We start from the raw sequence: 12,888 nt of genomic DNA on the forward strand, positions 1-12,888 counted from the left end.
AAGTGACACTAGATTATGTTTTTACTTCTTTTCCTGTCCTCGTCCATCCAGTGTGAAAGTCACCCTACTCTTGAAGAGCGATTTGGGCAGCTTTCCTCTCTACCTGTCCTCTGTGATGGTTTGTACAGAAGGAGAACGGTCTGAGTTGTGAAGATTCATTACACTGACCTATGACACCACCTGCCCTGGTGCTTGTAAACAGCTTAGGATCTGGCCCTAGGACTGGGCCTGGGACTGCAGAACCAGAACCCTTGTCTGGGGAGAAGGATGTTTTCTTAGGGCTGCCTTTGAGGAGGTTGCTGGGGGAACCACGTACCGGGCTGGGTGGTTGGCTGGATGGCCGGGGTGGGCGTGGGGGCTGGGGGCGGGGCAGGTGGCGGTGGCGTGGCCTTGACTTCGGCTTCCATTTGTGGCATCTGGATTTGCTGCTGCTGCTGCTGCTGCTGCTGGGCTAGGCTGTTGACGAACTCCTCGTGCTGTGTCTTGAGGGTCTGGATCTGCTGCTGGAAGGCCAGCTGCACCGGCTGGACCACCGAGGAGTACTCGTTGATGAGTGTCGCCTGGTAGAGACAGAGAAGAGCAGCCGACACTCAGGATGCAAGCCTCAGGTCCCACACCTTCTGGAGCAGCATGGGGACAAATGCTGGAGAGTATCCAGCAAGTTGGGGTGCTGCCACAGGCAGCAAGGCCCGGGGCCTGGAACAGGCAGGCGACTGTCATGTAAAACAATCAACACGGTCCTGACGATCACAGAGTGTCTGAATCTAGCCAAAGACTTCAGAGCAGTTTAGAATTTCCTAGTAAAGGGAACAAGTGATGACCTGGAAGGCCACACAGATGTTAAAAACACGTCGCTGACGAACATTCTAGAACATGGTCACGGCTCTCCTTCTGCCTCTCCGTGCCTTTGAGCAAGTCACAACCTCCCTGAGCCTCAATTTCCTCATCTGTATAACAGGACAATAATGGCACCTACTTCTGAGGATGGCGGGGAGAATTCAGTGACGTAACACACGACAGGGACTAATGTGGGGGAGCTCAGTAAATATGAGCGGCCACGACCAACTCAGAAGAAAAACGCAGTTCACGTCACTGTGGTGCGGTGGTACCCACTTTTATTTAACAACACAAAAAACTGGGTGAAATTCAGAAAAAGCACAAGATGCACTTTCCCTGTTTGCCTTTCTGAACAGGAAAGCTTCTCGCCTATGGGGAGGGTGCCAGTTAGGACCATCACAGAGGAACCGGTCAACACAGAGGTCCCAGCATTCAACCAGACCTTTGCAGGGAAACAGCCTCTGGCCAGACCAAGCACAGGGGTGCGAGCTGTGCCTGTTATTCTAGCAGCGGCGGATGGGACAGCAGTGCCGGTGCCACCACAGAGGTGACCAAGGGGACCCGGCCCTCCCCTCTCTGCCCTATGCCCTGTCCTCTGAGCAGACGCCCTCAAGAAGGTAGACGTGCACACAGGGACCACTGACAGTGCACGACAGGACAGCCGAGGCAGCCTGGACTACGTGAGGTTTCCTCGTGCTTCCACCGTGGGGAAGCATGCCTGGAGGACCAGAGCCAACAGGCCAAAGACTCCACCGAGAGCAGCACCTCAATTGGGCAACCTGGTCACAAGCATGCCAGGAAAGAAGTCCGGCGGGCTTATCTGGGAGGGGCTCACCAGCTACTGCGGATTCAGACCCTGGCCCCTACTCACCACCATCCCAGAGGCACACCTGGGGCCCAGTTCGGAAAATGCCACCCGGTCTTGGACGATGCCACCCATCCAGCGGTTCCCAGCCCCGGCGGGGGAGGTAGGCCCCTGACTTCTGGGAACGCGCTGTGGTGGCAGCTGCCACAGCCTGGGGAGCTGGCGGCCGGGCCCCAGGGAGCAGCGAGGGTGGCGGCGGCACTCACCTGGTACTGGCCGAGCCCCAGGGCCGGGCTCTGTAACTGCTGGATGATGGAGTCGTCAAAATAGCCGTTTTTCTCCCAGAGCTGCAGGAGCTGGACATGGGGGAGGAGGAGGCCGGGTCAGGGGGAACAAGTGGCCCCAGCCCTGTCCCCTCCTGCCCCCCTGGCTGCCCCACATACCCGGGCAATCTTCTGCTGCTTGTCCTCCTCCACGGCCAAGAAGCTGGTGCAGTAGATGGGCACCACGACCTTCTGCAGGGCGGCCAGCAGCTCCCTGGCCTGCTTGCGCTGGCTGTGAGGGAGAGACCTTCCGCGCGTCAGGGCCCTGGGGCGGGACCCGGCCACGCGCCCGTTACCATCGCGGCACCAGCCACAGCACCCTCTGCCTTCTTGGGAAATGGGCCCCCAACCCGGCCAGGACAAGGGCTGGGCTCCCCATAAGACCTGTGCTGGCGCCTGGGCCCGAGTGACAGATGGACAGCAGTGGGAGCAAGGAAAGAACACAGCCTGGGGACCTTCAGAACAAAGCCTGTCACCCTGGTCTCCTTGTCAGTAAGATACCCCGTCCCCCCCAAGGGTGGCGTGGATGGACAGATATGGCGCCTGTAAGAGCCCCGGCTGTCCACAAAGGGTGGGCCAGGGCTGCTGTGGGCTCAGGACCTTGTCCATACAGCCTTGCTCAGCACCGTCAACCCCGACACACAAGGAAACCTGGGCTAGGGCACCGCCTTTCAGGAGGCAGAGGGAGCACGCCGGGTAACCCAGGAAACTAGGGACCCAATGCTTGGCAGGTTAGACAGCCTGCCCCCACAGACCCTCTGGGGAACTCTGCATAAATGGGTGTGGAGGCCCCTGTGGCTGTGCGATGAGGTGGCACGGGACCCCAGTGTAGTGGTGGGAGAGCCCAGATGGCACATCTGCTGCCTCCCAGGGGAAGCCGTGGGGCAGAAGTGGCTTGAACTCCTCCAAGTGCCGAGCTCACCAGAGAGAGCTCAGAGAGAGAAGCAAGGCCCGGGGGCCGGGAAGCCAGCCAGGGAAGGGAAGGCAGTCCAGGCGGGTGGACAGGGCGAGCGGCATGGGGCTTCTGGGCAGAGCAAAGCTCAAGAGCATGGCTGAAGAACTGCCAGAAACAGGGCTGTCTCTGCAGACCTGCCCTGGAGTCAGCCAAGTGGCTGGCGTAAGCACGAGGGCAGAGAAGGTTCCGAGCGGGTGCTTATTTCCAATGGCAGAGAAATGAGGGAATGATACAAGGAGTGGCTGCGTGGAAATGGAGCTGCCTGCGTGGCAGAGGAAACAGGGAGGGGTGGGGACCCAAGCTGCACATGTGGCAGAGATGGGACAAGAGAGGGTCCAAAGTCAGGGTTGGGCTTAGGCCAAGCTCAAAGCCAAACGTGGCAGCCATTCCTGCTGCCCACACATTAGTTTCACTACAACGTGTGCTTCTGCCCGTCTCCTCCCCTGCTGTGGCCCACGTGTCTGGTTTCCTAAGTTAGCCTTTGTCATAAGGCACCAAAGAGGCTGTGCAGAAGTAAACACCGGCCTGGCCTTGGGGAGGGCTGTGTGTGGGGGCTGGTGGTCTCTGCAGGAAGGGACAGAGGGTCAGCAAAGTGGACCTCATGGGAGGGACCCTGAAGCAGAACAGTCAGGTGACAGGCATGTTTGTGTGTGTGCGCGTAGATCAGCAAAGTGGAGCTGGCAGCCCATACAGAGAGATGCTGCAAGATACCCAGAAACTGCCCAGAGGGGAGCAAGGAGTGAAGGGACAGTGCCCCAGGTGAGGTGAGGGGTCTGGGATACGGGGCAAGGTGTGGCGGATGGAGTGTCCTCCCGAAGGAGGGCTCGTGGCTCAGATGGACCCTCCCCCAGGGTCTTTGGACAAGTGACCCCCAGTACCAGGCCAGGCCAGGCCAAGCTGCAGAGTGCAGAGCAGTGGCCCGGGAGAGGGCCAGAGGAGCAGGAGGGAAGGCGGAGCCTGGCAGGCCCTCACCAGTGGTGCAGGACATCGTTGATCAGATAGATGAGGTGCAGCCGCAGCTCGAAGTGCGCCCCGTCGGCCGTGATGCGGTTCCGGAGGTGGCCTGCCATCAGCTCGCAGTGCGGCGGGGACTTGGCGTTGCTGAACATCCAGTTCTTCCCGGCCTGCAACAACCAGGCGGACGGTGAGTGGGGCTCGGTTCCCCCAGGCCAGAGCACATGTAGGCACCCTGGAAGGTCAGGGCACCCCCGAGGATGTGGGGCCCAAGGGCTTGGCTGCTCGCTGTGGCCTCCGCCTGCCTTCCTTCTCACTCTCAGATGTGCTCGAGAGGGAAGGGAAGGGGTAGACGAGGCGCCCCGAGGGCAGCACCAGCCTAGACAGGCTGTGGTGGGCTCCCACCTCATCAAGAGCCACATCCCCACCCGGCCCCACCTGCCCTCACCGAGATGGCATCTTTGGTGCACGTGTCGATGATGGGCTGCAGCAGGCTGTCAAACTCGTTCATGTCCAGCTGGGTCTCCTCCAAGAGCTTCTGCATCTGCTGCTCCACGGCGTGGGCCACGGCTGCAGTCACCTGTTCCTGGGAGGCCAGGGGGACCCGAGACTGCATGACGAGGGGCCTGGGCCTGGGCTCCCAGCCTGGCCCATCAGTGCCCCAACCCCAGCACCAGGAGGCCCCGTCCCACACACCCACAGCCCCAGACACGCTTCTGGGACAGTCGTGGCCATGGCAGGCAGAGCGGGCAGACAATAAAGCAAGACAAGATATTGTGGGATCTGATGTCCGCCCCCGAAGGGAGAGACAGAAAGACTAAGACCCACAGAAATAAGGAACTTTTTAAATCAATTCAGTGAAAAAAGAAAGAAAAACAAGCAACAGGTATGAACAGACATACAAACGGTCACTAGTCAAGTGACAAGAGAGCCACCTCACTAACAATTAGGGATTGCTAAAACACCGGGTTTTCGCCCATTAGATTTGCCAACTGAGAAATGGCCGAGATCCAGCACTGCTGTGGGGCAGGCAGTCAGCTCAGGGCTGCCAGAGGCTGGACGGCTCAGTCTGTGATGAGCTCCGTAAGGAAACTGGGGTGAGCGTTCTGAAATGTTTGGTTTTCAGCAATACGACAGTAATTTTACATCTGGAATATAATAATAAAACTGGGGCTGAGGTTTTGGATGCCTTGTTTTCCCCATCACATTTTCCTGGCAATTCATTTGTATTTAGCCAAAGTACCAGACTGTGAAGGACTGGGACAAAAGGGTCCTTCCCCACAACAGCTTGGGGCAACCTAGCTAGCAGGAGCCGGTGCCGGCACCAGAGGCCACCTGGCAGCCTCTGCTACACAGTTTCCATGAGCAACCCCACTTGCAGGCGTCTACCCCAGCACGACAGGTCAAGAGCTCGTGCAATGATTTCACTGGAATGAGAAGCAACCTCAGTGTCGGACGTCAGGGGTCAGGCTAAACACACCATGGGTGGTAGCAGCACTGGGTGACAGCGGCTGACGTGCAACGAGCCCTGGGCAATGGGGCAGCCCTGTCCTCAGCAGTGACACGTGGTAACGAGTCCTCCTGACAGCTGTTACTAGACCCAATGTACAGACGCAAACACCCAGGCCCCGGGGTGAGCCCTGGGTACCTATCTCAGACCAAGGGGCAGGTGGGAGGGCCCCAGCCTACTCAGGTACCTGTCTCAGGCAGGCTGGAGCGGGAGGGAAGAGGAGCAGGCCCCGTACCTGTCTGAGGGCCAGCAGGTGCTGCTCCTGCTGCTGCAGGTTCCACTGGCTCTGCTGGATGAGCTCGTCCATGGACGGGGCTCCCTGGGCTGCTGGGATGGGCGCAGCAGGGGCCAACGGGGGCTGTGGCAGGGGTGGCAGGGCTGAGGCCGTCTCCAGCTCTGGGGCCTGCTGCTTGCAGATGACTGGTGGGAGAGGAGGAAAGGTGGTCCCCATGAGGAGGTGGCTGGGGTCCAGGTGTCCCCACCGGCTGCCTCTTAGGCAGCTCTAAGCCACAGGGGCTCCCTCTTCCTACACTTACCACCCACAAGAGGACCTGTGCACTGTGCTATGGCCACCCCTGGCCCTTCCCCATCACTCTCTGAGCCCGGCCCCTCCTTGCCCGCCCCATGCCCACCCTGCCCTCAATTTCAGAGGGCCCAGCCCCAGACCCCTTTCTGTGTTCCCATCTACTGCTTTCTACTTTCGTGCCCATGCACTCCTTGGAGATCCTCAGGACCATCACCTTGCCACTCTCTAGCCCACTATCTGACCTTGCCCACTGTCCTTCCGGCTCAGACCAGGCCCAGACCCTCCACACCTCGCCAGGTCTAGACTGATGCTGAACCCAGACCATGGCTGTTGCCGGACAAACAGCCCCTCTGCCCGGGTGTCTCTTGTCCCTCAGCCTCCTCAGCAGCTATCTGTAATAGCTTTGCCACTGTCCCCTAATCTACTCTTCACTTTCAAGACATCAAAGCCACTGGACCTCTGGCTGGCCAGCCAGTGAGCCCACGAACCTGTAACCCCATGGCAGGAGCACACCAGCTCTCAATTTCACAGCCAAGATTCATCTTCAGTTCTTCATCTTTCCTTATTCTCAACCCATGGCAGTCTGGCTCCGTCCGCCTACCCACCCCTACTCCCAAGGCCGCTGCGGACACCCTTACTCAGCCCGGTGGCCCCATGTCAGGTTCTTGTCTCACTTGGCCTGTGTGGCCGCTCCCCTGGCCCCTTCTTCCTTCTGTGTCTACAAAGGACCCAGTATTAAATGCTGGCGTACCGGGTCTGGGTACTAACAGCTCTTCTTTGTACAAGGCCCCAGAGGAATGTGATACACTCCCATGGCTGCAGCTACGATCTGCACTCTACAATTCTGAAATCTACCATCTCCATTCTGGATTCCTCGAGCTGTGGATCTGATTACAGACCAAACAGCCCACAAGCTTTCCACAGGCACCTCAGAAAGGCATGCGTCTCCTCTCTCCCCAGGCTCTACCCCTCAGCGCAGCCCCCTCCCCATCTCCGTGGCTGGCACAGCTAGGCCCACGGACCCAAGCCAGAAGCCAAGAAAGTACATGTATTTTTCTTTCTCCCTTGCACCTCATGCTAGTAAGTCACCCCATGCTGTCAAGTCAGCTCCTGGCTCACACTCCAATTGTCACCGCCATAACTCTGCTGTCACCTGCATCACCCTTGGAACTGGTCTCCCTGCATCCAGTCCCACCCCCTCCAGCTCTTCTCTACACCACAACTGTAGTGCGTTGTTAGTGCCATCGAATCACTTCTGACTCCTAGTGCCTCTGTGGACAGCAGAGCAGAACCCTGCCCGGTCTTTTTACACCATCCTCTCACCTTCCAGTGCTCTACCAGACAATGCTCTACTGCTATTCATAGGGTTTTTGTGGCCAATTCTTTGGAAGTGGCTGGCCAGGTCCTTCTTCCTGGTCTTAGTCTGGAAGCTCCGCTGAAACCCGTCCACCATGGGTGACCCTGTTGGTATTCTGAACTACCGGTGGCAGAGCTTTCAGCATCCCAGCAACACGCAGCCGCCACAGCGTGACAACCAACAGATGAGTGGTATGGTTCCCTGACAGAGAAACGGACCCAGGCCGTGGTGGTGAGAACACCGAATCTTAACCACTAGACCTCCAGGGCTGGCCGTAGTGCTGCTGCTCAAAGCGTGGTCCGAGGACCAGCTCCAGGTGATATCAAGACTAGATGAGTACAGAAATGGTGGAGCATTCTGGCACTTTTGTAGCAATTTGATGTTTCACGCTTTACATTTTCACTGTACCTCGCAAAAGTGTACTTTCCACAAGATTGGAAATTTTAAAGAACAAAAGCCAAAAACTAGTACCTCACCAGTGTTTGTGAAGTGCCATTCTAGAACAGTCCTGGAAGTCAGTCTTCTCCAACTACCTGGGTGAAGGGGAGTCCACACAGTGTCTAACCCTGCTCCAGAACAGAGTACAGAAACCCTTCAAGAGTTCCCCCAAAACTTCAGGGAGAATTCCTAAGTTCTTGGCAAGCCAGCCCCCTCTACTCTGCACTTGCACTTCTAGCCACTCCGAGAATCCCTCCTTCTCTGGGTTTCAGCCACCACAAGCTTTGTCCCCTCCACTCCCCAGCACCTCCTAAGGCTCCTTCCTCTGCCTGAACACTTTTCTCTCCTTAGTTTCCAGCTAGCAAACTCTGACATTCTTTAATACCACCCGAGACATTGTTACCTGCAGAAAGCACTTCCTGAGCCCCAATCTTCCCCTGCTAGAAGCACCCCATCCTTCCTCCGTTACGACACCAAGTCCCAAGCAGCCTCTGATTTCTGACCCTCCAGGGTGGGAGTGGGGTCCCCTCGCGGGGGAGCAGCTCTGGCCTCACAGTCACTTGAGTCAAAGCACTGTTTTCCCCAACCCGGTTATGTCACCCTTATCAACATCCAACTGGTGCCAGTTCACGGATTCTACTCCTTAACCTCACCTGCCCCATGCCCACTCCTCTGACTCAACCCGCTGACCTAATTCAGACCTCACCGTCAACTGCCCCCTTCATTCACCTGCTGCCCTCCACTCATGCTCCCTCCAGCCTGTCCTCCACCCTGGCCACACAAACTGGACGCATCTCTCCCTTGTTTCGAACTCTCTCGTGGCTTCCCACTGCCATCAGCAGGGGTTTTAAAGTTGACATGCTATGGCTAAAGAACAGTTGTTTCGGAAACACATAAGTGCATATAATGTATGGCCTACAACTTCAGGCAGCATGTCTCCTCACCCCCATCTCAAACCTAAATAGGCACCAGAACAACCCCTAGACTGAAGGAGAAAACCCAAACTTTCCCTTAGCATTCAGCACTTCAGATCAAACCCTTCCCTTCCCTACACGCGTTCTATGCCCCAGCCACGCTGGGCCTCTCACGGTTATCTGAACACACTATGCTCATTCAACTCACTGCATCTTTGCTGTGTTTTACAAACCCCTTATTGAACACCTACTGTGTGCCACGTATTAGGGCACAACAATGACCCAAACAAGGTCTGGTTGGCCTCAGAGAGCTTGTAGTCCAGGGAGCACTGACCTTTCAATGCCCATTTGTTTCGCAATCCCCTACTCATTCATTCAAACAACGTATCTAAAAGTGAAGGATTTGCTACTGAACAAGACAGATGTGGCCTCTGCTCTCGGGGACCTTACTAACCGGTGACTATTATTCAAAGTCTATTATTGAAAGACCAGTTGTGATTCCTTATTTCATCTTAAACTCTTTGAAAACAAGGTCAGAATTCTGATGCCCAACTCAGATAACTCAGATGGATAAACATCTGCCAAGAACTAAAACCCAGAGGAACAATTCTTTTTTTTTTTTTTTTTTGTGAGGAGATCAGCCCTGTGCTAACATCTGCCAATCCTCCTTTTTTTTTTTGCTGAGGAAGACCAACCCTGGGCTAACATGTGGGCCGGTCTTCTTCCACTTTATATGGGACGCCGCCACAGCATGGCTTGCCAAGCAGTGCGTCAGCGCGCGCCTGGGATCCCAACGGGAGAAACCCAGGCCGCCGCAGCAGAGCGCGCGCACTTAACCGCTTGCGCCACTGGGCCAGCCCCGGAACAATTCTTTTTAATCTGGACTGCAGGTATTTGAAATGCACAAAAACTCTGCTCAACCCACAGAGACCCCACAAACAGGGCTGGACAGCGCCTGCCAGGAGGGTCCCAGGTCGGCTTCTATCACTTCCTCCCTAGAAAACACTGAAGCACTCACTCTACTTCTGCTGACCTCAGCCATCATGTCCCCAAAACAAAAGAGGAATTTCTGATCTGGAGCCTAGAAGGAAAATCAACAACCTCATTCTTCATTACACTACGACCAGCAGCCGCTCGCTGCAGGGCCTTGGGGACAGTGGAAGGGATCATGCAGGCCGAGCTGCCCCGTCTGAAAAGAGAGAGCACGCGACCCAAAAGAAGACGGTTTGTGGCAGAACCCGGACTGGAACCAGAGAAAGGAATCGCTCGAGGGGGCGGCCTGGAAGCTGCAGAGGACTCACGCTGCTGCTGCTCCAGCGCCAGCTTGCACTTGTAGTAGCTGTAGAACTCTCCTCCGAACAGAAACGAGAATTTCGGGTTGTCCTTCTGCTTCTCCATCGTCATCTTCTCAAACTCGGGCCCGTTGCGAGCCACGAACTGCGCCAGCTTGTCGATGACATTTCGAAGCTCCTGGTCTGGAGAACGGAGAAAAAGCCACGCGCGGCGTCAGGGAGGACCGCCCCAATGCGGGGGCCCTGGCGCCCCAAGCCCCGTCCGCCGGGCCGAGGTCCCTAGAGGTGGGCCCCGAAGAGGCCGCCCTAGTACGGGTCCTGATAGGAGCCACACGCGCGCCGGGGATGCGGGGACCCGCGGGAGAGGCCGCAGACGAATCCAGGAGGCCGAGCTCCGCCCCCGCCTAGACCCCGGGACCCCAGGAGGCGGGACTGGCCAACAGAGGATTCGGGGAGAGAGAAACGGTTTCTGAGCCAAGGCTGGGCCTCACCGTCGGGCGGCAGCGGCATCTCCATGGCTCCTGCGGCGAGGAACGTCCTCCGGCGCCTCACGATCGCCCACCAGCGCCGTCTGCGGAAGCCGGCCGGAAATGGCGCGAGAGAGCCGTTTACGGCTGGTCTCGCGGGCTGCTTCCGCCCGCCACTTACGGCCGTCTCCGGGAAACCCCGGAAGTGGAGGCAAGAGGAGGGCGGGAAGAAGCCGCGCGAAGCCGGGCGCGCGGGAGGGAGTAGGGACGCGCACGCGGGGGCCTTTATCGCGCATGCGCGGGGTGGGCCTCTGTCGCGCGACGCCCGGGACCGGCCGTTAGTCGCGGCAGGGGCGGCTTCATTGGCTTGTGGCGCGCAGCCTGAGGGCTCGGCCGGCTGCTTTCTCCGCGGGACCAGGGGCCTGCGGGGTTCCTGCCCGGGTCAGGGCCTGTGTTTCCTCTTCGCGGGGCCGCGGTGAGGAGACTACGAGGTGAGGTGTGTCCGGGAGGCTCCTGGGCGGCCCGGAGGTGGAAGCAGAGCCGGGAGGCGACGGGCTGGGCGGGGATGGAAGTGGGCTTACTGAGCTTCGGAAGATCCTCCCGCTCGTTTCTTTACTCGACTGGCGCTTCGGGAAGGAAGACTTTGGGGTAGGGGACCCCTACTCGGCCGGCCTCGGACCTCGCCCCTGTGGGGCTCGCGCGGCCTCGGTGCCCCGCGGAGTGAGCGCGCACTACCTGCAGGCACTGCGCCTTCCTGAAGGATGCAATTACATGGCTTCCAAAGTGGTGGAGTTAGCGCGTGCTAACTGTGGGGAACGAACAAGAGGCGACAGACGTTAGAGAAGCGTCGGCTGTGGACGTCTCCTGCAATCTGACCCTTTTGAGATGCCCTTTGTTAACACTGGCTCTGCCTCGCCATTTTTTATGTGCAAACAGATGCCCGTGTATTTCAGATACATTTCTTTTTTATTGTTAGAAAGTTTCTCTAACGCTTATGGATTGTCTCCTGTATGCCAGGTATTGTTCTAGGCCAGAGGTTGGCAAACGTCTTCTGTAAAGGACCCGATAGCAAATATTTTAGACTGTGGGCCAAGAGGCAAAATCGAGGATATTATGTAGGTACTTATATAACCAAAGAGAAAATGTCCATAATGTTCTTTATTGGTGGAATTCAAAATGTAATAATTGAGTAAAGTTTTTAAAATACAGGTCTACTAATGAGAAGAATGGAATGATTTTGGGGGGTCCAAGTTAAGTCTTTCCTGTCAATTGATGCGAATGTTCGCCTGTAAAGACCATTCTTGGTTCACGAAAAGGCCGGCTGGATGTGGCATGTGGATCCATGATGAACAAGTCAGACCTAAGCTCTGCTCTCCTGAGCCCAGGGTCTATGGGGGGCAGAGACCCATAAATTGGTAAACAAGTCTATCATCACAAAGGTGTTAGTAAGGAAAACAGCAGAGTGCTGAGACCTTGAAAAGGGAGGAGGGCGGGGTCTACACTGCTAGGGTTGTCAGGGATGGCCCTGGGAGGTGAGGTTTGCCCTGAGATCCCAGTCAGGAGCTAGCCGTGAACACTCCAGGCAGAGGGAACATCCTGGGATTGTTCCATTTTGTGTAATGCTCAGTAATCTGGATAGTGGGCATTTTTCCATGCCAGTAAAGATCTACATCAAGAAGTTTTAACTTGTGATCCACCATGAATGGACTTCAGAAATAGTACAATATTGTACATATATGCATTTTCGTGACTTGGAGACACACAGCCATTTTATCAGATTCTTAACAGGATCTGTGAACCAGAACAGGTTAATGAATCTGTATGGTCATTTTTAATGACTACATAGGACATTGTGGTGTGGATTCCTGTAATTTATGGAAGCCAGCCTCAATGGAGTCTCCTGTGTTGGTTTCATTTTTAGACCGCTATTGAAAGTGTCTTAGGTGTATATATAGATTTTGTGCTGAGTTGAAGGGTGTGCACATTTAATACTGACATTGCTCAGCTGCCCCCCCTAGAAAGATGGTACACCCATGACCACTACATTCATACATTTCTTTCATAGTGTTTAAAATGTCATTTATCTGAGACTGAAAATATAAGCATCTCAAGGCCTCATTCAGGCTCATTTCACTGGGCTAAACCAGAATCTACTGGTCAGAAAAAAGCAGTAGAGAGAGTTGCTAGACGTAGAGGCTGCTGCAGAGATGGTCTCCAAGAACCTGGAAACAAGACTCTAAAGGAAACAAGTGAAATGCACCCCCTCGGTGAGATGACCTTGCTGAAGGGGCCCACCTAACAAGCACAAATACCTGTTTGGATCTTGCAGACGTGCTGTGAGGAATGTAGCCCAGATGAGAAGTGTGTGCTACATTCTGCACTGCAAAGTTACCCCATAAAATGAAATGTAAGCATGCAGTGATAGGGGCTGGTTAATTATAGCACATCCCCGTAACAGGACACTGCAACACCACGGACACAAACAGAAAATCAAGGGAGAAGTGATTAAT

The 12,888-nt window shown here is 56.1% G+C and overlaps 1 protein-coding gene across 3 annotated transcripts in view; it reads right to left on the minus strand.

Annotated features, from left to right (window-relative positions):
- The window catches only part of CHERP (calcium homeostasis endoplasmic reticulum protein), a 19,016-nt gene extending 8,506 nt beyond the window's left edge, over positions 1–10,510 (minus strand). For 2 of the 3 annotated variants that reach the window (XM_058563624.1, XM_058563622.1), the window contains exons 1-8: positions 10,403–10,510; positions 9,921–10,094; positions 5,620–5,804; positions 4,323–4,460; positions 3,893–4,044; positions 2,086–2,230; positions 1,909–1,998; positions 317–560 (exon numbers count right to left, since the gene is read on the minus strand). In XM_058563624.1, coding sequence (XP_058419607.1) covers positions 317–560; positions 1,909–1,998; positions 2,086–2,230; positions 3,893–4,044; positions 4,323–4,460; positions 5,620–5,804; positions 9,921–10,094; positions 10,403–10,427 — 1,153 coding nt within the window. In that variant the 5' untranslated portion in view covers positions 10,428–10,510. The remainder of the gene's footprint in view (positions 1–316; positions 561–1,908; positions 1,999–2,085; positions 2,231–3,892; positions 4,045–4,322; positions 4,461–5,619; positions 5,805–9,920; positions 10,095–10,402) is intronic. The other variant, XM_058563623.1, reaches the window with a different exon arrangement.
- Between the last annotated feature and the right edge of the window lie 2,378 nt (positions 10,511–12,888).

Source organism: Diceros bicornis, chromosome 20, assembly GCF_020826845.1.
Source record: "Diceros bicornis minor isolate mBicDic1 chromosome 20, mDicBic1.mat.cur, whole genome shotgun sequence".
NCBI lineage: Eukaryota > Metazoa > Chordata > Mammalia > Perissodactyla > Rhinocerotidae > Diceros > Diceros bicornis.